Consider the following 25,533-nt stretch of genomic DNA (forward strand, 5'->3'; position numbering starts at 1 on the left):
CAGAAATGCGAGCTGCCTACAGACAACTATTCTTGAATGTTCCTTGAAGAAAAGATGACAAACGGCAGGTCAAAGGACGGATTTTTTGGCTGACTGCATTAGTTTTACCTAGGTGTACTTGATAAACTGGCAACTCAACGTAGTGGGAGGTCAGGCATATGTTCCTTCAGCATCATCCTTGGCCCATGTAAAGATCTGTTGATAACTTTTTGAGATTTTGCGCTAACTATATCCAATAACGGACAGACAGTCTGGCTATTACTTGTTGCCTTCGTTGGTTGGGTTGGTTAGGTTTAGGCATGAGGAATCAGATTGTTTAGGGTAAGAATATCATGGTAAGCCAATCAGAGGTAGAGTAGGGTGGGTCATGTAAAGGTCTGGTGACGCCATTCTGCTTAATAATTAGCCATGCGCTTCTGTTTGTTGTATTTTCGGAGCAATGGGCTTTCGAAACAATGGAAATTTGTTTTCGGGATAACAGGCTGTCGGACAAATGGGCTTTAAGTCCAATTGGACATTTTTCGGACCGTTGGGTTTCATAATAATGGGCCGTTGGAACAATGGCATGGTACCGGTGGAGGTACTGATCCTAGGGAACACAGACATGCTCCTGTAATTAGTTGATTTGTCAAGGTTGCATTCCAACATCCTGTTTTCAATGCAAACTCTTGTTCTAATCTTTTTAGGTTTCTCTTGATTTGTATGTTTGTGGACAACACTTTTCAGACTGTAGTCTTGTATTAGTAGCGACTGTGTGAAAGCTGTCTTCCCTACATTGATTACTGAATTTCATTTTGATGCTTCAGTGCTGTCACTGTGATAATCACATTAAAACTAGCTGTCTAAGCCTGTGTTTAGCCTCTAAGGACATTCTCCTTTAATTGTAACACAGTAATCAATGTGTTGTCAGGCCAAGCTATTAAGCCAAAATAGAGTCAGTAACCTTGCTGCTCCCTGAGGCCACTGTGGTAATTTGGATGTGTTGACGTCTGATTAAGTCCACACTTTGAGTCCAGTAAAAAAACAAAACAACACCTTGTGACTTCCCAAATAACCTGTTTTGACACAGAGACACCTCGAGCCAGGATTTGTCTTGGCTGAAGGTGTCTTTTCGCTATGCAGAGTGTCTACAGTTTCACTCACGCCTGGCTCAACAACATATGCTGTTTGTTTCGCCTGCGGGAGCAAATCAAAAACACACACAATCTCTTTTAATGACACACTCAAATCAGTCGCACACGATCACAATTTTCATCCTCACAACAAATGGTCTCTCTGAACGGTCAGTTGCTTGGATTTATGGTTGTGACCTGGCTCTCTCTGGGTCTAATGGACTGTTTTCATATACTACATCTAATGGGCCGCTGTGGTTTGTTGCTGTGGAGATGTTTACCCAACCTGCGCCGCCTCTCCACGCTGTCTCCTCTGTCTTTCTCTTCACACATCCCTTTCTCTCTTTCTACCCCCGTCCAGTCCTGCTGTCTGTTTAATTCCTGGCAATATTCAGAGAAGCTGACTCACTTTAGGGCAGCAGCATCAGGTGTTTTAAAAAAAAAGGATGCTGTAGGGTCGAAGCTGTTTAATCGCCCATGTTTGCTGCTGCATCACTCATTAATTAGCACAAATTAAGTTATTTAAATCTTTAAAGTTGATAATGTATATTTTGTCTGCTCCTGCCATGATGCATCATTTCTGGCTTCGGAGGTACAACTGCCTTCATGAGTGACCATGTTTATAGCTTGGCTTTTCCACAGTCTTTCAAAATAACATTATTAGCATTGTCATTGTGAGCATGTTAACATGCTGACATTAACATTCAGATCAAAGCACAGCACACAAAGTAGAGCCTCACACAGCTGCTGGCATGGCTGTAAACTCTTGTTAACACAATATTTAACTTTATTATTAACTTGTCATTTTCCAGTGACTTTTGGCTTAAGGTGTGTCTTACAGTGTCCTGCAGTGTTGTAGTCAAGACCACCTAAACCAAGACCAAGTCATGACCGAGACCAGGGTGTAACGAGACCTAGACAAGACCAAGGCAGGGCGCGATGGAGTTGCGACCAAGACCAGACCAGTGCGAGTCCCACACTGCATAACACACTTACAATAAAATGTGGAACATGTCCTAGGCACTCCTCAAATGGATCTGAAAGATCCACATTCCCATAAAATCACCCACAGAAAACAAAGACAAATTCCACTTTTATTGACAGATATATATGTGTGTGTGTGTATATAAGTGTACCATGAGAAATAGAGGTGAATTTTATGTGTGTGAATTTTCCTTTGTTTTCTATGAGCAATCACAGGAATGACGTTGACAAATAAATCAGACAATGCACAGGCAATTTAGTGATATCTCTGCTGTCGTGGTCTTGACCGGTCTTGAAATAAAAATCCTGAGTCCTCTTTGCCTGAGACCGAGACAAGACCGAGTAAAAATAAGGTTGAGACAAATCCAAGACCTTCAAAAAGTGGTCTTGAGACCGGTCTCGAGTACTACAACACTAGTGTCCTGATTATAAGACATTCAGTACTGTAAACCGTAGCCATGTTGTTGCAAGAGATTTGACTGGTTCTTATATTTGAAACAAAACCATCATTTGACACACTGTGGATTCATAAATCTATGCATGGACCATTGTGATTTGTTAGATTCAGATTAAGAATACAGTAGGTCACATCCCCTTCATTAATATGTTCATTAAAAACTCATCAGATAAATTATGCAGACTATTTAAAACAGGATTAATCCACTTTTTCTGGGCCATGACACTATTATGTTAGGTTGCAATGTTCACAAAGCTCCATTGATTACAGAACCGTCAACCTGTCATGTGTCATGTGTTTGTTTCTACTGTGGTGGGTAACTTGAGAAATGATGATACATTTTAATGAACAACATGCGATTCATTTAAAATCTGAACATGAATGAGTGACTGATGCAGCACTGAGCTTTGTTCCCAGGGTGTCTCTGTGGTCTCTGAATCTGCCTCTCATCTCTTTATTCTGTCCGTCTGTTGAAGCGAGTCTGATTGAACGCTCAGGGCACAATCTTTCAAGAGGCTGCTGAAACTAATTTTTTTCTTTTCATTTTCAGTGTCCGTGGCTCTGTTCAGACGCTTGTGGGTTGTGTTATGCATAGATAACAGCTAGTTATATATGAGATTCAGTATGTATCATTTACTGTCTATATTATTAGCCAAGAGGTTGATAATGAACATGCCCATAGTTTCCTTTTGGCTGGTGTTAGCAGCTGATCTCTGTCCTCATTTGTATTCTGTCTCTGTCTCTACTGCCCGCCAGGTACCAAGCTGTCATCGAGGCCTGCTCTCTTCAGCCTGACATCGACATCCTTCCACAGGGGGACCAGACAGAGATTGGGGAGCGGGTCAGTGTCGCAGTAAAATCATCGATTTTCTTTGAATTCCTCTGGCGTCTTGTTATTTTCCAGATCTGGCCATAGCTCCCACTGTGGCTCACTGTATTGCAGAATCATTTGTCATCATTACTGTGCAGGATTTGATGTTTGTGTGTAGCGTATAGGGAGTTGGACTGACCTTGTTCAGCTACAGCACTGTCATGTTGGATTTCATTCATGCACCAGTAATGCGGGAAATAAACCGTAATCTCCTTTGTTACTCTTGGGGCAAGTGCCTCATGCATTTGTGGATGTAATCATGTTGTTCAGGCCTCTTTGTAGTAAAACCTTGTAATGAAGTTTTCCGCCCTCTGGTGCAGGGTATCATACTGTCAGGGGGACAGAAACAGCGCATCAGCGTAGCCAGAGCCTTGTACCAACAGACTCACGTGGTCTTTCTGGTGAGTTTTCGTCTTCACGCACGGATCTTCGATTGAAAGTATGATTTCAGTTGTTGGATTGCACCTTTAATTAACCTTGTTAGCAGACAGTGTATTGGTATTCACAGTGAAACATTGTTTGTGCAGTTTTACCTGAAGACTCCTGAAGTGATTCTATTTCTGATGCCTTCCTACGTGACAAAAATAGCAACACGCTCTCTTAAGCTCAGCTGCAGGGCCGAGAAGCTCAATGCAACTTTCAACTGACAGATTGAAAATGTCAGCTCATGCTGGATTTTACCGCCTCTCGGTTATTAATAATCACTTTGCATTAAATTGTTGTAACTAGGACCTCATTATTGATGAATCTGCAGATTATATTCTTGATTAATCGTTTAGTCTATTAAATGTTTAAAAAATAGTGGGAAGAAATGCTATTCATAATCTCTCAGAGGCCACAGTGATGTTGTCAATTTGCTTGTTCTGTCTGACTAAAGTCTGAAGCTGTAAGATATTCAATTTACTGTCATATATGACAAAGAAATACAGCAAATCCTCACATTTAAAAGCTGGAACCAGCAAATTTTGGGCATTCTTGCGTGAAATATGAATGAAACAATCAATCAAAGTCATATACTTCTGTGCACCAATCAGACAGCTGTCAGTCAAATCTAATCAAACCACACCCAGACAGTCCTAATGAAGCAAATACACTGAGTTATTGTCTACTAAACTACTAAACTCTTAACAAATAACAACTAAGTATGTTTATTTCCAAACTGTAACTTTGATTTTTTTTGCGTATTAAGTCCTACATATTTAATGTTATAGAGAAATTGTATTCCTAATAAATACTTATTAATGTCTGTTTATATATATTTTTAGGATGACCCATTCTCTGCCTTAGACATCCATCTGAGTGACCATCTGATGCAGGACGGCATCCTCAAGCTCCTGAAAAAGGAGAAGAGGACGGTGGTGTTGGTCACACACAAACTTCAGTATCTACCACACGCAGACTGGGTAACACTTCAGTGTTTATCTTGGCTCTGGATAAACTGCAGCTTTACAGACTCGTTTTCTCTTTAATAGTGACAGTAATAGATAAGATTGTCCATTTATGATGCTGTTGTATTATTCATTATGAAAACATTTCATTTGGGATGCAGACAGTTTATCTCAGAAAGATCCCGGAGAGCATAAAGATTGATTTCCAGTGTCAGCTAATACTAAAATATTGTATTTCCTCTTTTCTTCTCCACCTTTGTGTGTATGTGTTTTTTATTAGATCATTGCCATGAAAGATGGCACTATCCAGACTGAAGGGACTCTGAAAGACATCCAGAACTCTGAGCCGGACCTCTTTGAGCAGTGGAAAACCCTGATGCACAGACAGGACCAGGAGTTTGAGACGGTGATTAATGACTGCACATTCAAAGTGTTAATGAGCCAGTGCTGCTTGGAATGACAGTTTAATTACCTGGATGTTTGCTTAATGTCTCACCAGATTGTAGTCTTTAGTATTCTGGGAAGAATCACGTGTTTATCTTTATGTCTCCTCCAGGAGACGGATGCAGCGAGTATGACAGATATGGAGAGGAAAAACCTGCGGAGGGCCATGTACTCCAGAGACGCCGCCAGGACTGAAGAGGACGAGGAAGGTGAGCAATCACAGGAAACAACAGCTTGATTACACGTATGTATGACTGCAGTCAGTCCTTTACTGATTTCGGTCTTATTATAATGAGTACGTGTGTGATAATAATAAAGGCGGAGTATGATTTCCCTTTTCCTGTTGCATCTATTTGCTGAGGAGCAGCACCTCTTACATTACATTACATTAAATCTTAAGCTCATCAGCTTATCTTTAATGCTAACACATGCTGCAATGATTTGAATGAATACGAATTCGCTGGGTCTGGTGTTTCATGTCTTGGCTTCTCTTTAGGCTTTCTCAGCAACCAGATACAGTTTGACACCATCTCCTCTCTAGCATCCCCCTGCTGTGGCTAAACACTGAATCTGATCCTTTATCTCTGCTGTTGAATGTGCAGCTGTAGTGGGAGGTGCTAAGGTGCAGTGGCTGTACTCTTTATCTGTTTTCTGTGTTGTCTCCCGTGTGCTGGTGGCACCCCTGAGTGGACTTGTGCGATGTCTCCAGCACAAGGTGCCGCCCTCATGTTCGATCGAGCAGGTGTGGCCAGAAAGCATGGACTGAAAGAAAAAAAACGTCTGTGGCATCGTGACGTTGCAAGCGACTCGCAGCTTCTCCCACCATCCATCATTTTCCCCAAACATCTGTCAATCCTGCTCCTCAAGAACTACTTAATGCCGGCATGATTGATGATGGTAGCAGTAGTCTGTTTTGCCCTGCCAGTCATCATCTCACTTTCCTTCCCTCCTCTACCTTCCTGCTTCCTCTCTGCCAACGATTTGTAGACTCCCCACATGCAGCCTCGTGCTCCAAAGCTTGCTGCATGATGTGATATGATATATTTACATCAGGGGATGGGAGGAGGCGGGAGCTCGTTAGCATTTGCTCCTCAATCCCAGTCAGTGTGTCATGGCTGCTCTGTTGACCCAGAAAAACACGCCATTCATGAGAATGACCAATTTGCTTGGTGTTTAAGAACATTAATGTGGATGCTGTAGCCTGTAGCACACTTTCTCTGTGGTTTCTCCTCTCCTTTGGCCCTCTTTCTCTCTTATTCTCTTCTCTTCATGTCCTGTGCTAGTAATGGTTCTTCAGACACATCTGAGAAATGTATTAGAAATGATGACAGAAAAAGGACAGAGAGAGAATACGAAGATAATGAAATATCTAGGAAGGAGGGTAGGAAGAGGAACGTCAGAAATGTCAGAGAGCATATGAGCAGTGAGTCACAGCAGAGGAGACCACAGTTCAATACAGAAATAGTCTTTTATGTTAAGCACAGTCATGTATTATAAAATGCATCAATCTATAATTCACACTTAAATATACTGAACCAAGACTCTTAATCACTTTGACTCGTCTTTGTTTTGATCCCAGAGGAATCACTGGAGAGCGACGATGACGACAACATGTCGCAGGTAATGCGTCACCGTGCCACCATCCCCTGGCGCTCCTGTGGCACCTACCTGTCCTCCGCCGGGGTCCTCCTGCTCACCGTGCTCCTCCTGTCACAGCTCCTCAAACACTCCCTCATGGTCGCCATCGACTACTGGCTGGCACACTGGACATCACGCGTCATCGGGGACAAGACAACTCGGAACTGTACCGTCGTCCAGGTGAGCGACTAGATGATTTGTTGTTGTCCTGTCAAAATGCTCTTTGTTTTTGTGTTGATCAGCAGGTTTTAGTGTCATGAAGTGTTTTCCTGCTTTATTGTCACTGCCTTTACGGGGGCATAGATAAACAGTTTAAGTAATTTTTCCCCTAAAATAGCCACACATTCTCTAGTTGTAGCTTCTCAATGAGGCTTTACTGCTTTTCTTCCTCTGTGCCTTATCTGAGGAGTCCACGAGATAAAGAAGGAAAAAGAAGCTAAGTTTTACAACACAAATTTGAATTCCTATCTCTTATCTTTGCATTTTTTGTAAATGTTGGATAGTTTTGGATTTGTGGGCCTTGAAAATGTATGAAAAAGACACTATTTAAGAAGTTTGTAGGTCAAAACTTGTGACTCATGGACTTCTGACACTTCTATTTTGAAGGGGTCACAAGTCAAAAAGGATGTGAAACATTGTCTTATGTGGTAGTAAACTGGATATTTTTAGGTTTTTAAACTGTTAGTCGGACAAAACAAGCAATTTAATCACTGTGGGCTTCAGGAAATTGTAATTTTTAAACAATTTTCGGACATTTTATAGATCAAACGATTATCGCTAAATTGCAAATATAATCTGCAATTTAATCGATATTGAAAATAATGATTGCCGCCCTTATTTTAAACAAACTCATGTATAGAGAAGTAGTAAACAGTTGATCATATCTTTTTTTTGTGTCCATGCTGTAGTGAAATTACATAACAGTTTTCTCACGAATTCTCCTGTGAATCTCAGTTGAGCGGAGCTGACCTAAAACACAAACACATACACTGCCAGCTGCAGATGGACCGTTCGCTAACGCACCCTGAAGCAACCGCAGCTCCGACTCATCTGCATGTGAGAGAGACAAGGATGCATTGTTTGAGTCTCAGAGAAAGTGCTGCTGGGAAATGTAAAGCTGCAGATGTTTGATTCACGTAGATTGTTCAAAATACCTGCAGAAATCATATAACTATGATCTCTGAGGCTTTTAGTCACAACTGATACGACCTGAAATAAACCCTTATCCTGAAGTGTGAAAGAAAATTTGTCACCTCCACGAACTTCTTTAACCTCTATTCACTTTAAAGCTCGTCTTTCATCAGCGACCTCTTCCCCAATATAGTGTCTAACTGGCACTCACACACACAAAAAGCATACACACATTCAGAGAGAGCAGAGAGTTGCAAACACACTCGTGCTCAGAGACAAAATATCTATACCGGCGAAGGTTAAGCTGCGTCGGTCACACGTTGGGGCCACACCAGCTGTTGGCAGCTTATCATGTTCCAGGACCAGTGAAGCAGCTCTATTATTAATAGTCGTGTGTGTTTGTGTCTGTCTTAGTTTTGCTTGTGTGCGCACGTCCTGTGAATTGTTACACCAAATCACATTTCACACAGTCATGCAGAGGCTGAAGACGGAGTCAACTGGGGTTTGGGGGACAGCAGTTGGAAGTGCACTTTTACCTCCTGTCCAATACGAACAGTGCCGTAGTCTCTCCTTCGCTTCTCTCTTTCTTTTCCACACCCACGCAGACATGTACAGTTAAGTGCAGATTGTCGATTGAATGCCAAGGACACGTTGTTTGGCTGAGCTTCGGTGTGCATTTGCCAGACTTATCTAATCTGTGGTGTCCTGTAGACTAATCCATGTGGGGACACTCAGATGTCCTGTTGCATGTAACTGCCAGGCTGCTTCCTGACAGCACAGACAGTGGGTTTGAAACCAAATTTTCACTGTAAAGGCACATACAGTTGACAGATAATTTGCAGAGTTTCTGTCTTTCTTAAAGTCTGAAAATAAAGGCACAAAAAGAGGATTACACAAGTGGAAATTAATTCTTGATGTTTCTAGTGGGGTGCTTACCGCTCCTCACTTGTACATCACCTGTCGTCTTCGATTTAACTCCCTCCACCTCAGGAGGAGTTCTCTGTGGTTCATGTTCATTGAATGTTGGATGCTCAGATTTGTTCCAGAGCATCACATGAACGTCACACAGCCGCCGCCAAAATAAAATGCCTTTCATGCTGTCATAGATGGTTAAAACTGACGTCAGTGTCCTGATTGAAAAACGTTTTTTAATTGAATTTGGACCCATTTAATCCAAATTGGATTTTAACTGGTTGTATTTGAATGTCTGACACCATGAATGTCAGTAGAAAAGTTTGAGTCAGTATCAATGAAAGCACAAAAAAACATAGTTGGTAAATTGAGGAGAAAATAGAGAGAGCTCAGGAGAGAACAACATCTCTAAACAAAAGCTTTGCCAGATCAGCTTTTACTGTAACAGCCCAGACACACCAAACCGACATCAAATAAGTAGCGGCAGCAAAGGCCGACTGTTATATCGCCACACGTCGCCTGTGTCTTGGCCAAAAAGTTGTACTTGAACGCACTGCAAAGACCACAGCCGACTACCACATACGTTTTGTGCCTTCGTGAGAGGAAATAGCTCTCCCTACCAGCAGGCGGCAGTATTCTGTATTTGTCATTTAAAAAGGGAAACCAGAAGATCGAGGACTGCAGATATACATACGTACGATATGATACGTACATGAGTTTGCCTACACCACTCTCACTCACCACTTCATTCCAGATGGCCATGTTGTTGTGAAACTATCCGTGTATTGGAACGAGAAGATGAGATGAAGATAAAAAATGAGAAGAGCCTTCTGTGTTTTTCCTCTTGACTTTACTCATTTGCTTGCTTTCCTCACTTCCGTTTCTCTTCTCGTGCACTGATTCTCTTAAGCTGAACAGCCAATCAGAGTGATTTCTCTCACCGATGGGCTTCGTGGCCGATTCTATATGCTGAATTGGCCAAAAAGCCTCTGACACGGGCAGACTAGAGCCGATGGTGCGGGACACACTGCAAAACCTAGGCGGACAGACGCTCACCGACGGCCCAAAATTGGACTACCGTCTGGTGTGTCAGGGCCTTTAAGCTTCACTGGCTTTTGTCACATTAGATAGATTGTTTTTAACAGCCTCAGAGTTTAATTATGCTTATAATTACAGTGCAAGCAAACCCTGCTTACTCTCACTTTCTCAAACACACACACTCACACAAAGCTGCAGTCATGTCTTTATTAACCCTGTCTCTCTCTCTTTCTCTGTAGGGCTGTGTCTTCAGTCACTCGTGGTATCTGTCGGTGTTCAGCGTGCTGTGCTGCCTGGGTATCGTCCTGTGTCTGGCCACCTCCGTAGCTGTGGAGTGGACCGGCCTCAAAGTGGCTAAGGAGCTCCACCACGACCTGCTCAACAAGATCATTCTGGCCCCCATGAGGTTTGACACTCAGTGTGTGTTTGTGTGTGTGTGTCTGCCTTGTGACGTGTGAAGGAGACAGAGAGATGTTTGCTCGCTGATACTGTGTGTGTGTGCTGAAACAGATCATTTAAACAAGGTAACACGGTTAAAAGCACCTTTTTTCGCCCCATTACTCAGAGCACCATCTGCTTTCCTTACGCAAAACCATGGCGACATCACTTACATTAAGACGCTCACATGCACATGACACACCTGCATGTACTATATATACACTCACGTGCACAGCTGAATAAACAGATGTATCTCACATGAAATAATGAATTCAACCAGCTGACTGCACAGCACGTCTGAGCAGATTCATGTTGAATATTATTGTCTTGTTGTCAAGATGTGGAAATCTCTAAAATATAATGATGGTCTTTAAGGATTTAGTATATTATAGGAAGAATGTAAGCTTGGAAAATAAAACTTTTTTTAAATGAAATTATTGGATATACAGTAAACTGGATTCTGAGGGTAAATTAAATGTTGTCATCCCTCCAGGCTGTTTGAGACGACTCCGCTCGGCAGCATCCTCAACAGGTTTTCCACAGACACAAACACAATCGACCAGCACATCCCCACCACCCTGGAGTGCCTCTCCCGCTCCACCCTGCTGTGTGTGTCCGCTCTGGGCGTCATCTGCTACGTGACCCCCGTCTTCCTCATCGCCCTCCTGCCGCTGGCTGTCGCCTGCTACTTCATCCAGAAATACTTCCGTGTGGCCTCCAGGTGAGTAGAAGGGACGGATATCAGAGACGTGTTGTTCACTGTATGTTTTCATCATCACACCAAGGTCATGTTCTCGGTGGGAACGTGGGGGTTTTTGCGATGGAAGAGGAGTTTACGTTCTACAGTTACACACAAATAACACAGGAGAGGGTTTTAAATGCTGATTCTGGTATTATTTTATGACTCAACATATTTGAATTTGACTTTTTCGGCCCAAAAATATTTTAACATTTCATTGAAGTAAGAGGTAGTATGTGTTTCTCCACCATAATTATATACCTGGGAGTGTGGAGAAGGCTTTGAAATGGCATTTAAATCATTAAACGGAAATATAATAGAACAGTTAAATAAATAAAATGGTGGGAAAAATGATTTGATATTTGAGACAGAGGCCCTGCGTCTTGGGTGATCCGATCACAACTGGACAAATCTAAGTACGTCTGTTCACACCTGGCATTAGAATGCGTCTTGAGTGACCACTTGTGATCGGATCTCACTTCCCCGCTCTATCTGAAAATAGTAGTAGTAAATATATGGCTAATACAGCAGACGTCGCAACGTAATATTACAGGAATGTCAGTAGTGATGTCCTACCTATTCATGAATTTGGGTACATTATATTAATGTGTTTCCATGCTGCGAGGCTCATGTCTGCCTGTCTATTCACATGAGGAGTGCAGAGACCCGCGGATCTAAGCAGGACGTCAGTTGAGTTTTCGTACAAACTGTGTGGCCATATGTGGCCCAGACCACCTCCAAATGATGTCTGAGTGATTGGATCTCAATGCGTCCTCAATGCATCTTGAGTGCGTTCACACCTGTACCTAGAGCTGTCTACTGTCTACCTGGATGTTTGTTAATCATGCCAGGTCTGAACAGGGCCAGAGTCCCCTATTAGAGTTAACAGATTCCCCACAAGGCACAGAGTTTTTGGTGAATTAAATTAGATTTATTTATTTACTGGATGTGAGATTTGTCTTTTAGGTCCCTGTTTTCACCAGCGCTCTATTGCTTTAATTTCCCATAAATATTGAACACATGCTGAAATGCATAAACCCAAACCAATGAACGTGGCTGAGAGTGGGATGTGTGTCCCAGTGAAGCCAGTGAAGTGATATTTCATTTGATTCAACTGTTCTCTGTGTCTGTACCACTGTTCAACCGCATAGTTATGCTGTCCTCTCCATGCCAACCTTACGACCTTTGATATTATTTGAACTTTGCTTCAGTTGATATTTCCCTCTCCACTGTGTCCTCTGTCTTCCGGTCAGGGACCTGCAGCAGCTGGAGGACAGCACCCAACTCCCTTTACTCTGCCACTTCTCTGAGACAGTGGAAGGTCTCACCACTATAAGGGCCCTCAGGTAATAATTACTAACAGATCCAATTATAGCATTACAGCACCACTATAGCAATATAAGTAGAGGATTAATGCTCAACATTAAGAGGGATATAAACTCTCAAAAATGTGCTTCTTGTTACTTCGCTTGGATGTTGGAGCTTCACTGTGCAGAATGATGTATGTGCAGAGTTCGACACTAGAAGGCTGTTTTCACATTCATTGTCTTCCAACCTGTCTGGAGTTTAATATGTTTAATATGTTGTCTGCGTAGTCAGATATTGTTGAAATGCTTAACTTATTTCAAAAACCTGATATTTTCAGAGCAATTTAGACTAATTTTCTTTTCAAATGATCATTTCCATAAAGACTTTTATTATAAATATATTATTTAAATACTATTTAACTTCCTATAATGATAATAATATATCTATCATTCAAAAGTCCAAAAGTTTAATAATTCATGAAATATATTAGCATTAGTTAAGGCTGACTGTGAGCCAGTCAGGCAGGTCGGGTCTCGGGACATAAGAGCACAAATGGAAATGAGACGTGTCTTTTTCCATCGGCAGGTATGAGCCCAGGTTCAGACAGAGGCTACTGCAGTTCACAGACGCCAACAACATCGCCTCTCTCTTCCTCACAGCAGCCAACCGTTGGCTGGAAGTCCGCATGGTAATGATCCGTCCCCTGTTTACTGCTTTAACATTCAGATCAGTCCTGTTTACTGTTTGACTGTTTGTCAGACAGCAGCTGGTTCACATTTTTGTTGATGTTGCTGGCTCCCTCTGTTGGGATCCTGAAAAACTGAAATTTTTCATTGCTTTATTAACCTCACACTCTGTGTTCATGTGATGTTTTATGTATCGACTGCATGCGGCTCGCAGCTCATCTGGCTTCTCGTGTTTCACAGCAGCAGAGGAGTTAACCTTCAGATATTTATGGGTTCATGTGCACAGATGCATAAGAAAACACACAGGGCTTTTGGGCAACATGTCTGTCTTTCTTATGTGTGTTGACAATAAACTGATCTAAAATAATGGATCTGCTTTTATTTTATTTACCTTTTTTAATTATTCAGCGATGTATTAACCTCCTGTTGTAAGTTGACATTGTCTCTCTCTCTGTAGGAGTATATTGGAGCCTGTGTGGTGTTGGTGGCAGCTGTAGCCTCCATCGCTAACTCTCTCTACGACAACCTGTCTCCCGGTCTGGTGGGTCTGGGACTGACGTATGCACTCATGGTGAGACTGTGTGTGTGTGTGTGTGTGTGTGTGTGTGTGTGTGTGTGTGTTTTGTTGCTTGTTTACCTGCACTCTTTAAGGACAATACAGGTGATTTTACACATTTTAGCTGCAAATTTTGCATATTCTATGTGATCACCAAACTTTTCCAAACTTTATAATCATTTGCCAATATAGAATAAAGTGTTTTGTTCTGCCCTTTAACTATATTTTTCACGTTTTACTATATTCACAACTCATTACTTTGGGTTTTAATTATAAAGAAGACTTTTTCTGATTATATTGAATATAAAAAAAAAAATCATACGTTTTAAAAATACCACTTACAACACAAACACTCTTTGGTGGGAGACAGATGGAGAGATTTATAAAGAGAACGACTAATTTGGATTTTCTTTTCTTGCAACAGAAAATACAACAACTTTTAAATAATGTGTGTCATAATGTAAAAAACAACTGAAATCTGTTTAAAAAGTTCTGCTTATTTAAAAAAATGGTAACGAATTAATATAAACTATACAATACAAGATGATTGTAAAACTTGGTTGTTTCTAAATATATCGTTTCTGTCCAGTAAAAACAATGTGTCCTCAAATTTGGTGAATTAACATTATCAGATAATCTGAAGAATTCAACGTTGAGAAAATTCTTCTAGATGTGTCATAAAGCTAATGAAGTGTGTGGCTACAGTGACATTTACCCAACTTCCCTCTCCTCCTCCTCCTCCTCCCCCCTCCATGTATCAGGTATCCAACTACATGAACTGGATGGTGCGTAACCTGGCAGACATCGAGGTACAGCTTGGCTCAGTGAAGAGAATTAACGGCCTGCTCAAGACTGAACCAGAGAATTACGAGGGACTGCTCAGTGAGTGCAGCAACACACTCACAGTTCCTTCTTAATTTAAACTGCCTTTCAGCGATTCAACAGGTGCACAACAAAAATCAGATCTGGTTTCTTGTCTGAGGTTTTTGGCTGGACCGCAGCAAGGCGGGACAGACTTGCTTCGTAAATAAGAACGTCTGTCATTGACTGACTGACTGAGTCACTGAGTGAGTGATGAAGTTACACAATTGGTCAGTCGAGTGTTGGAGTTTCCCCATTGGGCGCTTTCAAAATAAATAGGCCCGACGGTGTTTCAGCTGCATCTTTGCCTCCACCATTAATCATCTGATCCACTGATCAATACATAAGTGGTTGTTGTTGCTGCTGCGTGAGACTCAAGCAATTTCAACTTTTCACCCTGGATACGTACATATTAATGTTCAGAGTAAATAGCTGACATATCTGAAAATGATTAGTCTACCACTTAGTGTGTGGTGTTTTATTCAACATTTTATTAATTATGCCTCATGTTCCAGATGTTCATACTCTCTGTCCTGAATCAGCAGCTGTCAGTACTTTCTCTGCACAGAGTTTGTTTTTATCTCTTTACCTCCACATAGTTGTCGCTCTGTGCACACAAGAGGACACCGCGGCCTCTATTTTCATGAACCCAGCGGTGCGGCCAGATTACAGCAGGTGCACCCTGCCAAGTGGGTCAGGAGTGTGTACTTTTGGTTATTTTGTGGCCAGGTTCCCGTGGCACACAAGGTGGGATCAGAAAGACTCTATTATTATAGGTGGGTGCATTGGAGATTGTGACAATCATGGCCAATCACATCTATTACTTTCACCCCCTTTAATCACAGGGCTATCCCCGTCATGATACACTGACAGTTTGGGAATCCTGTCGAAATTTTACCTCAGAGAAAACGTATTGTCGTCTGGGACTTGAGGCTGAAATTATGATTTAAAGTTTAGTTTTGAACCCGAACAATCTCTATCACATCATGTCGCTCATCACAGACATATAATTAAAAATGTGGAGCAGCGAATCTGCTCTGCGTAATAGTGGCTCTACAGTGACATCATCTCTCCGGTTAGAGACGGCAGATAGAACAGATACCTGCTGCCTCAGCTGGCTGTAAAGAGACTCCCCTTAGGAAAGGAAAGGCCTTCAGTATAGTACTACTAACTGTCACGGTGTACACGGTCCAGCCACGTTCTAGGTTTCGAGCTAGTCTTGTTGTGATTTCTTCCTCACTCAGGATGAAGTTTAAAGTTACATTTACTCCACATTCATCATTGTCAAACTAAGGTATCATAATGCTCACGAGTAATGTATCTTTATCCCACTTTTATCAGTTGATGCCTTTATATCCCCAAGTAATCTATCTCACATGCAGGTTTCCTTTCAGCCAAAAAGGATTTTGCAAAGAGGCCAGTGGCTTTTTAGCATTAGAATGCATTACTAATCAATTTAAACATAATTTAAAGAATCTTAATCCGATACCAATGATCACAAATTTGGAGATGAAAATTATACACTATTATATCGACGGGTTAAAAAGGTGAAAGCTAAAATCCATGGATGTTTCTGTGTCTGTCTCAGCTGACTCTCAGGTCCCTGATGGCTGGCCTCGAGAGGGAGAGATCAAGATCCAGAATCTGAGTGTCCGATACGACACCACGCTGAAGCCCGTCCTCAAAAATGTCAACGCACACATCAACCATGGGCAGAAGGTAGCCAAACTGAGGAAACCTGCGAAACAAAACGCAAATGCCAGAAAATATGATAAATGAATAATGATGATTTGGACTTGTTTGTTGTTTCCAGGTGGGGATCTGTGGCAGGACGGGCAGCGGCAAATCCTCTTTCTCCTTGGCCTTCTTCCGCATGGTGGACATGTTTGAGGGTACAGTAAAACATCAACGCTTACATTGAACTCATTGTAATGTGAATTGTAGTTCATTAAAATAACTATTCAAAAACTATGAGACGGTTTCTACATGCAACACTAGCAAGAAAATACTTCACTGCACTTTGTAAAGTAATGTGTGATGTGTGTTTGCATGCGGTTCATTATTTTTTTTCTCCTTCACAGGGAGGATTGTGATCGATGACATCGACATCGCCAAGCTGCCTCTGCAAACCCTCCGGTCTCGCTTGTCCATCATCCTTCAAGATCCCATCCTGTTCAGCGGCGCCATCCGGTACGATGAACTTCACTTCACCATTAGTTTTCCCAGCAGGGCGACTCGTCGTAGAGGTTTAGATTTGGTCATAATCGAGTTTTAGGAGAAGGGAGAAAATACAGAGCGATTCCAGTAACAGGGCCAGCTGGCAAACTGTGACACACTTCAAAGACACTTATCTGAAGCATGAGTAGAGCTGAGGGTTTGTAGATAAGAGGACATTCCTCTGAAAACTCCACAGGAGGGGCTTATTTTTAGACTTCAGCGGCAGTGACCATAAAAGCTTCATGTTGTCATGCTGGAGAAGAACAGATGAGGATACATTTAGAGAAGCTGTGTCATGCTGTCCGACTGTAGTTTGGGGTATTTCTGTAAGACAAATAACATAAAAGTTCTTAAGTGTAAAGTTTATTTACATATTTGGAAAGAGAGAGATTGGGGAGTAATAAGCGTCAATTTCATAAAGCGACACTACTTCAAATAGATCGAGATCATGATGACATTTTAGTGTTGAATAAAGAGAAGGAGGTTTATTGAGGGTTTAGGTTGAGGATACATTATGTATCTAATAAAGTCCCCCAAAAGTGTATTAATATGTGTGTATGTGCTTATATCTGTGTTTATGCATGTTTTTGTGTGTGTGTGTGTGTAGGTTCAACCTGGATCCAGAGATGAAGGCTACAGATGAGATGCTCTGGGAGGCTCTGGATATCGCTCAGCTAAAGCCTGTTGTTAAAACCCTCCCAGGAGGCCTGGGTGAGAAAATCACAAACACATGAGCCCCTTTCCTGCAGCACAGAGTGGGCACATTTTAACATCTTTCATATTGAGGATACGTATCATTTAAAACGGGCAACGAAACTTAACAGACCACTTACTTACTTACTTACTTCAGAACACCGGACACAGATTCAGTCGACGACAGTTGCAGACTGCAGCGGACTCAGCATCAGATCAGATATTAGCTGAGAGCCGTGTTCCACTTCAACAGACGTAACCTACATACATGATGAATGTGTGGTATGCTGATGCATGCCATGGGGCCTCCTCTCTGCACCGTATCTTACTTTAGCTGCTGCTGGTTTGCAGTTTATCTCTCAGTTCTTTATGACTCCGTCATCCTCTACACTTCTTTATAAAACAACAGAGAAACCACTCACTACTCTGGTAGAATAAGAGACAAATATTTAAAACTATCTACAAACTGTAGATCACTGGAGAGCAGTTTAGTTTTTCAGATGTCATTTTATGACTTGACCTCATTTGTAACACGGGGCTGTGAATGGGAAATCAATAAAATATTGATCTGTAAGCCAAGAGTTAATGGCCAATTTACTTTGCCCTCTCATTTAGCTAAAATAATAGTGTAGTGACATTGTAATGTTATGTATAAAAAAGCCTCTGATTTAAAATCTGTTTACTGTATATGAATGTACATAAATATGAAAACTACGCATTTACGCATTTTATTTGATGTATTCTTTTTATATATATTTTTTCAGATGCCATGGTGACGGAGGGAGGAGAAAACTTCAGTCAGGGTCAGAGACAGCTGTTCTGTCTGGCCAGAGCCTTCGTCAGGAAGAGCAGCATCCTCATCATGGACGAAGCCACTGCGTCCATCGACATGGCAACGGTCAGTGTGTTTTGGTTACCAGATCACTGTAAGGTGGTAGAAAGGCATGCAGAGGGAATTAGCAGAAAAAGGGGAAATATGATCCCTTCATATTTCCCCTTTTTGTGAAGAAAATTACAGAAACTGAAATGGAGGAGATGGTGAAGACAAGAGGTTTACTCAGTGTGAGGGGTGAAGCAAAGTTCACGAGGTCGTTTTCATCTGTAGGCCTGAAACAAAGAGAAAACCACTTAGCCCAAAGACCCAGTCTGTGTTTTTGACCTTTTAAAATCGAAAGATGTCTTGACATGTAATTGAAGAGTTGAAAGTTCTAGGTAGAAAATCGGCATTTTGTGTCTCTCAAATTTTGATATAATAATTTAGATGTAGTTGTTTAAATCTGTCATTATGGCAGTGATGGTGGGTTTGGGTCATGGGTTTGCACCTTTAACTGATGCCTTTTTAAATAAGAGGAGGATAAAAAGAAAGCTGGAGTGGAGGACTTGTGCGTGACGCAGAAAAAAATACTCTGAGCCTGAGAGCAATCAGTGTTCTTATACTTAAGCCCCTCTCCTGAATGATCGGTCACAAAGAGCGACATTTCTAGCTTACAATAACGTAGCTGCACTGCCCTCGAGGGAAACACGGTCGAGCGTTTAATCAGGGTCACCAAGATGAGGAACAAGAGAGGTGACAGTTTGAAAAATAAGCCTCAACGGGGTCGAACAGTACAAAGGAACATGTTAACTGTTAAAATGACTCTTTATTTGACTTTGTCTCCCACGTGTACTTCTGTTTTTGTCCTTGATTCTCGGTCAACATGAAAGTAAGTCAACCTCCTCCTCTCCCCTTGCCTCTGTCCTTACAGGAGAGCATCCTGCAGAAAGTGGTGATGACGGCTTTTGCTGACCGAACAGTAGTTACTATAGCAGTGAGTATCTCCCCCACACCGTGCCAGGCCTATTACAGTAAAGCACGCAGCTCTCCCATTTCCCCCTTGAGAGCGCTGACCTTCGTCCTACACTGCTGATGCAGTTCTTGTAAAGTGATGCAAAGCAGCAAACAGATGCAGCGTGGACAAAAAAATATATCTGAAGCATTATGCTGAAAAATTAAAAAGGTAAGAAAGAAAAGTAGGTGACGGGAAATCAGAGCAGATGCCACATTTCAGGACAATTTTGCCTCTGGATTCTTATTCTTATTTTATGATAAAGTAATCGAAAAGATCATCCATGAATATTAACTTGTTATGACATTTAAAATGTTATGACATTTTAATATTCATGGATGAATATTAGGAATTCACTTCAGACATCTCAGGTGAACTGAATCAAGAAAAAGGAAGAACAGCCAGAAGCCTGTGATGACTTGAAAAGGCTCTGGTATTTTTACTGTGGAGGAACATTTTCCTGACCCAGAACCTGTTATTTCATCTCCTACTTTAACTCAACAGTTTTATTACATGTATATTGTACTTATCCGTGTAAAAATTACATTTGTGTGATAAAGCATTGATATTTGTTTCGAAAGACTCATTTAGTGTCAATGTAGTGACTGCTTTTCTTCCCCTCCGCCACACAGCATCGCGTCCACACCATCCTGAATGCAGACCTGGTGATTGTGATGAAGCGGGGGATCATCCTGGAGTACGACAGACCCCAGGCTCTGCTGGAAAAGGAGGACAGCGTCTTCACCTCCTTCGTGCGAGCAGACAAGTAGCACAAGAAGACAGGAAGCATTAAAGGAAGACATTCAAAGTGCAATTGTCCCTTGGAAGATATATTCCTTTTATTTTTTAATCACGAATGTATAATATTTGTACATACAAATAGTTAATTCTTTGTTAATAAAAACATAAATTATCATTAACATGTGTTGTTGGGGTTTGTTTGGGTGGGAATATAAGGACTGGGATGTGCTTGTGTGAGTGAGACTTTATGACCTGTTCCAAACAAATGAGTCATCAGGGGATTGCAGGTTTAAAACGAGCTGAGGAATACATGATGCTGTCCAGAAAGACGAGGCAAAGAGCCAGAAACACAGCATAGTGATAATCATAAACTCAGGGGTGTCACAGTGAGATGCGCGTCTGTGCCTGCTGCAGCCAGAACTGACATGTGACATTAGAAAGTTATATGGAGACCAGAGGAGCAATAAAATAAAGTTTCCATGGGTGGTATGGAAATGAGAAGGAGCCCAGCGAATGTTAAATCCCAGGACTGTGTGTAAATGAAAAGGGGCCCTCTCTTTAATCATGTAAAGTGAAGTTTATAGCAAACAGCCTGGAGATGATTTACTGTAAAGTGCCCTATATTTAACCCATTATATATTCAGCTGCCTGTAGCCTTTTAGGCTTAATGCGTAATGGGCCCACTCCTGCATTCAAAGAAAAGAGAAAATAAATAAAGATTAAATGAAATTAAAAAATCAATCAAATCAGGGTCACATTTAGCTGCGCACAATCTGTCTAAATAATGGGGAAAATAATTAAATAAATAAGTTAAATATATACATACTTACATACCTGCATATACATATATATATAAATGTATATATGCCCTCTCTTTAATCATGTAAAGTGAAGTTTATAGCAAACAGCCTGGAGATGATTTACTGTAGAGTGCCCTATATTTAACACATTACAGTATATATTCAGCTGCCTGTGGCCTTTAGGCTTAATGTGTATAATAGACCCACTCCTGCATTCTCATTGAAAATCCCAGGAAGGGCACCACAGAGATAGTGTAGGGAGGGAGGAGGAGAACTACCTCTCCACCTCACAACGTCTCCATCTCACGTTACTGAGCTCTAGTGAAGTGCTGGAGTCAGCAGAGCAGAGCCAACTGCACCACTAAAGCCTACCTTCTCATCCAAACAGTGGCAGCTGGTGGAAATGTTTCTATAGGGCTGTGGTGCCACATTCAATCAATTTCAGCAAACATCCCGGTATGATTTAATGCAAAAAAGTGAAGGTAACAAAAACACATGACTACTTTTCAGTTAAATAATTATTATAGTTATTAATTATTAAAATAATAAACAATTATTTTATTCCAACAGGAGCAGTGCTTAGAAAAACACAACAGTATAACATGTACTCAGTGGTGGAAAGTAACTAAGTACATTTACTCAAATACTGTACTTAAGTACAATTTTGAGGTACTTGTACTTTGAGTATTTCCATGTTCTGAGGAGAGACAGGGGATGTGCAGGAAAACCATATAGAATAGAAAGAATAGAAAGTTGTATTGTCATTGTATTAAATACAACGAGATTCACAGTTGCCACTTCTGGTCAGTGCTTTAAAACAAATACTTGACAAGACAAAACGAGGCAGATACAAAATATAACAGGTAAAACACACACACAGTTATAAAGCAAATAAAACAGGTAAAGTAGATGTAATAAATAAATATAAACAGAAGTGTTACACTAGAAATATAAAATATAAAAAATAGATGTAATGTAAACAGAGGTAATTGCACTTGTAAAATAGGTAGGGTAGATGTAATAAATAAAATGTAAACAAAGGTAGTTGCACTTGAGGTGTATATTGCATCATGGATATATTGCACAGACAAATGTATTCACATTCAGTGTATTAATATTGCACAGATTTATTGTTTGTTCAGTGTCCGTATGGCCCAGGGAAAGAAACTGTTCGGTAAAACTGTAACTATAATATATTGTTATATTACTCTAACTGTAATATATTTTGCACAGATGATTTTCTATCATATTGTACACATATTACTGGGTGCATTCCATATTATAAACACACAAATATTGACAATTTGTATAATTTATTATTAATAGTAATAGTAGTAGTAATGTTTTTGTGTGTGTCTGTCTGGCTCAGGGTGGGGGCGGTGCCACTGCATCCAAAGGTGATAAAAAAAAACTCAGCTCAGAGGTGCATTATGCTCTTGCATCAACATTTTTACATCTCACTGAATTTCACGATTCACTATTCATGGGACTGGTCGGTGTGGTGCATCTAATGCCGGGTGGATCGGTCGGTCGGTGGGTGGTTTGTTTGAGTGACTGCAGCAGCTGCGGAGCTGGAAGAAGAATTTCCTCTCCTAGGACTTGGTGGTTGTGTTGAGCGCCTGATCTGGAGGCAACGTGAGGAGCGCACATACCTCCAGAAAACGCACAACAAGACTCTTCTATCCTGCAGCTGCTGATGAGAGGAGAGCTGACCGATCGGTGAGGAAAAAAGACACCGGGAAAAGAGGAAAATCATCTTCCAGCAGAGGCACAGAGACGACTCAGTATACCTGCAAAGGATCCATAGCATGGGAGCGCTATGTTGTCCAGGAAAGGACTCATTCCTGAGGATTACCTGCTCACACGTCTGGCTGAAGGTGTCCTGCAGCCGAAGCTGTTCAAGGCCAAACCGAGGAAAGCTCGCTTCGTCTCCAAAAACGGCACCTGCAACGTTGCGCACACAAACATCCGAGAACAGGGTCGATTCCTGCAGGACGTCTTCACCACTCTGGTGGACTTAAAATGGCTCCACACGCTCATCATCTTCACCATGTCCTTCTTATGCAGCTGGCTCCTCTTCGGCATGATCTGGTGGCTCGTTGCGTTTGCGCACGGAGACCTGGACCAGAGAGGAAACGACGACTTCATCCCGTGCGTAACCGACATCCACTCCTTCTCCTCGGCCTTCCTCTTCTCTATAGAGGTCCAGGTGACCATCGGTTTCGGGGCTCGCATGATCACGGAGGAGTGCGTCTCCGCCATCATCATCCTGATCGTGCAGAACATTGTGGGTTTGGTCATCAACGCCATCATGCTCGGGTGCATCTTCATGAAGACGGCGCAGGCCAATCGGCGCGCGGAGACGCTCATCTTCAGCAAGCACGCGGTGATCTCCGTGCGCAACAACAAGCTGTGCTTCATGATGCGCCTCGGGGATCTGAGGAAGAGCATGATCATCAGCGCCACCGTGAGGCTGCAGGTGGTGAGGAAGTCCACCACGGAGGAGGGCGAGGTGGTGCCTCTGGATCAGGTCGATGTACACATGGATAATCCAGTGGGGACTAATGGGGTCTTCTTAGTGTCTCCTCTCATCATCTGCCATGTGATGGATAAAGACAGTCCTCTGTATGAGCTGTCTGCGTTTGATCTGCAGCATGACGATATTGAGGTGATCGCGGTGCTGGAGGGGGTCGTGGAGACCACGGGCATCACCATGCAGGCCAGGACCTCCTACGTGTCGGAGGAGATCCTGTGGGGGCAGCGCTTCGTGCCCACGGTGTCAGAGGAGGACGGCATGTACGCGGTGGACTACTCCAAGTTCGGCAACACTGTGAAGGTGCCGACGCCCTGCTGCAGCGCCAAGAAGCTGGACGAGACGGGAGGCATCGCGAGGTTTAAAGTGAACGAGGGCGTCACCTTGAGGGCGACTGTGAGGAGGAGGAGGGTGTCCACGGTGGTCCGCAGGTCCAGGATGGAGACTCTGAGTCCATGATGATCTGTGTGAACCATGTCTGCAGGATGGAGACTCTGAACTCATGATCTATAGACCAGGGGTTACAGCAACCTGCGGCTCTTTAGCCCCTCTCCACTGGCTCCCTGTGGATTTTTAAAAATGGAAATGAATAACTGTTTTTTGTTTACATTTTCATTTTTATTTATCATTGTTGTAGGTCTACGAAGTATTAGGGCCACATTGAGGGAAAAAAATAAATTTGAGATTTAGTGAATAAAGTCATAATATTATAAAGTAGTAATTTTATGTGTTATTTTCTTTTTTCCTCGTAAAGTTGACTTTATTTTCGTAATATTACGACTTTTTTTCTCGTTAAAGGGACTATTTGTAAAATCAGAAATGCTTGTTAACAGCGACACCTGTGGCCGTTAAGTCAACGAAAGTCAGCATCGGGCTCGCGCTTGTGCTCGCTCTACATAGACATGAACGAGCATCGCTCAAAACAGTGAGGCGACACACGTCAGCTAAAAACCACAATATCACTCTATATTTCACCTGCTTGGCAGTAATGTTAGCTGACCAGACGAAGGTCTCTCCATGAATCACTGCTGATCCTAGTGTTGGCTTTTCCTGCTTCAGCCTCCTGACCTCGGCCGGAGGGAACAGGGGAGACACCGGCACCCGGTCGGAGACGATAACGTTTATCGCTGCGGAGCCCCGTCACTTTACAAGACACGGGAAACCTCTGTTGGTCTGGAGGAGCTGCAGCATTTAATTCTGCACAAACGTCCACTGTACATTCACTAGATATTCTCAGAGCTAAACTAACTCTCCTGCAGTGTGTAGTGTGCGCCCATGAACGTGAGGTGGAGCGAGAACACACGCATTGTGTGAGTGAAGGCAAGCAGTCTGAACAGCGCAGCCACATGCGAGCGCGCATATGGGAGCGCGCATGGGACACCGACCCGGTAGATTTATACGTGTAAAAAGTTACAAACAGTCCCTTTAAGTTATGACTTTATTCTCGGAATGTTATGACTTTTTTCTTGTAATATTGTGACTTTATTCTGTAAATCTCAGATGTTTTTTTCCCTCAATGTGGCCCTAATACTCCGTAGTACATTGCACTTTGGCCCTCACTGCATTAGACTTATATACTATATACTTAGACTATAAACTGTGTTACCTTCATCACAAATGTTTTGTGGCTCCAGACAGATTTTTATTTTTATTTTTTGCCTAACATGGCTCTTTTGACAGTAAAGGTTGCTGACCCCTGATCTATGTGAACCATGTCTGCCAGCATTTTATATGATAATTGATTATTTAAGTTTGAGGATAGTTAAATGACAGAAATAATATATATTTTATAATTAATATATGCAATGGAGTATACTTGTAATCAATAATCCACATCTCTCTGCAGTCAGATGTATACAAACATCAACACGCTTTTTAACTCAGGGTCACAGAATGCAACTGAGAATTAATGATGAGATGAGACTGTTATAAAACTGAGGAGTCCTGGTACCAAGAATGAACAGAAATTAAATTAAGAGTGATTGCATGAAAAATAAATAAAGGAGAATGCTTCATGTAAAGTGTGTTGTGGATGGAGAGGCCAAATTATATGATTTTTAAAGGGACATTTAAACACAATAATTTAGCAGGCCTTTTACAAGCAGAGCCCGACTGATACTGGAGGTTTGAGGCCGATATCAATTTGAGTTTGGAAAAAAC

The 25,533-nt window shown here is 41.9% G+C and overlaps 2 protein-coding genes across 3 annotated transcripts in view; both read left to right on the forward strand.

The window, feature by feature from the left end:
• Positions 1–20,213, forward strand: part of abcc8 (ATP-binding cassette, sub-family C (CFTR/MRP), member 8) — a 62,036-nt gene extending 41,823 nt beyond the window's left edge. For both annotated transcript variants that reach the window (XM_074632190.1, XM_074632191.1), the window contains exons 21-39: positions 3,310–3,394; positions 3,745–3,825; positions 4,690–4,827; positions 5,093–5,218; positions 5,369–5,465; positions 6,836–7,074; positions 10,215–10,381; positions 10,907–11,134; positions 12,406–12,498; positions 13,046–13,148; positions 13,604–13,717; positions 14,464–14,584; positions 16,152–16,282; positions 16,377–16,455; positions 16,645–16,753; positions 17,388–17,491; positions 18,238–18,371; positions 19,219–19,281; positions 19,932–20,213. In XM_074632190.1, coding sequence (XP_074488291.1) covers positions 3,310–3,394; positions 3,745–3,825; positions 4,690–4,827; positions 5,093–5,218; positions 5,369–5,465; positions 6,836–7,074; positions 10,215–10,381; positions 10,907–11,134; positions 12,406–12,498; positions 13,046–13,148; positions 13,604–13,717; positions 14,464–14,584; positions 16,152–16,282; positions 16,377–16,455; positions 16,645–16,753; positions 17,388–17,491; positions 18,238–18,371; positions 19,219–19,281; positions 19,932–20,069 — 2,350 coding nt within the window. In that variant the 3' untranslated portion in view covers positions 20,070–20,213. The remainder of the gene's footprint in view (positions 1–3,309; positions 3,395–3,744; positions 3,826–4,689; positions 4,828–5,092; positions 5,219–5,368; positions 5,466–6,835; positions 7,075–10,214; positions 10,382–10,906; positions 11,135–12,405; positions 12,499–13,045; positions 13,149–13,603; positions 13,718–14,463; positions 14,585–16,151; positions 16,283–16,376; positions 16,456–16,644; positions 16,754–17,387; positions 17,492–18,237; positions 18,372–19,218; positions 19,282–19,931) is intronic.
• Positions 20,214–22,315: 2,102 nt separating this feature from the next.
• Positions 22,316–25,083, forward strand: kcnj11 (potassium inwardly rectifying channel subfamily J member 11). Its single transcript, XM_074632193.1, has one exon. The coding sequence runs from the start codon at positions 22,660–22,662 to the stop codon at positions 23,830–23,832; it is 1,173 nt and encodes a 390-aa protein (XP_074488294.1). The 5' UTR covers positions 22,316–22,659; the 3' UTR covers positions 23,833–25,083.
• The last annotated feature ends 450 nt before the right edge of the window (positions 25,084–25,533 follow it).

The sequence above is a fragment of the Sebastes fasciatus genome, chromosome 4 (assembly GCF_043250625.1).
Source record: "Sebastes fasciatus isolate fSebFas1 chromosome 4, fSebFas1.pri, whole genome shotgun sequence".
NCBI classification, from domain to species: Eukaryota; Metazoa; Chordata; class Actinopteri; order Perciformes; family Sebastidae; genus Sebastes; species Sebastes fasciatus.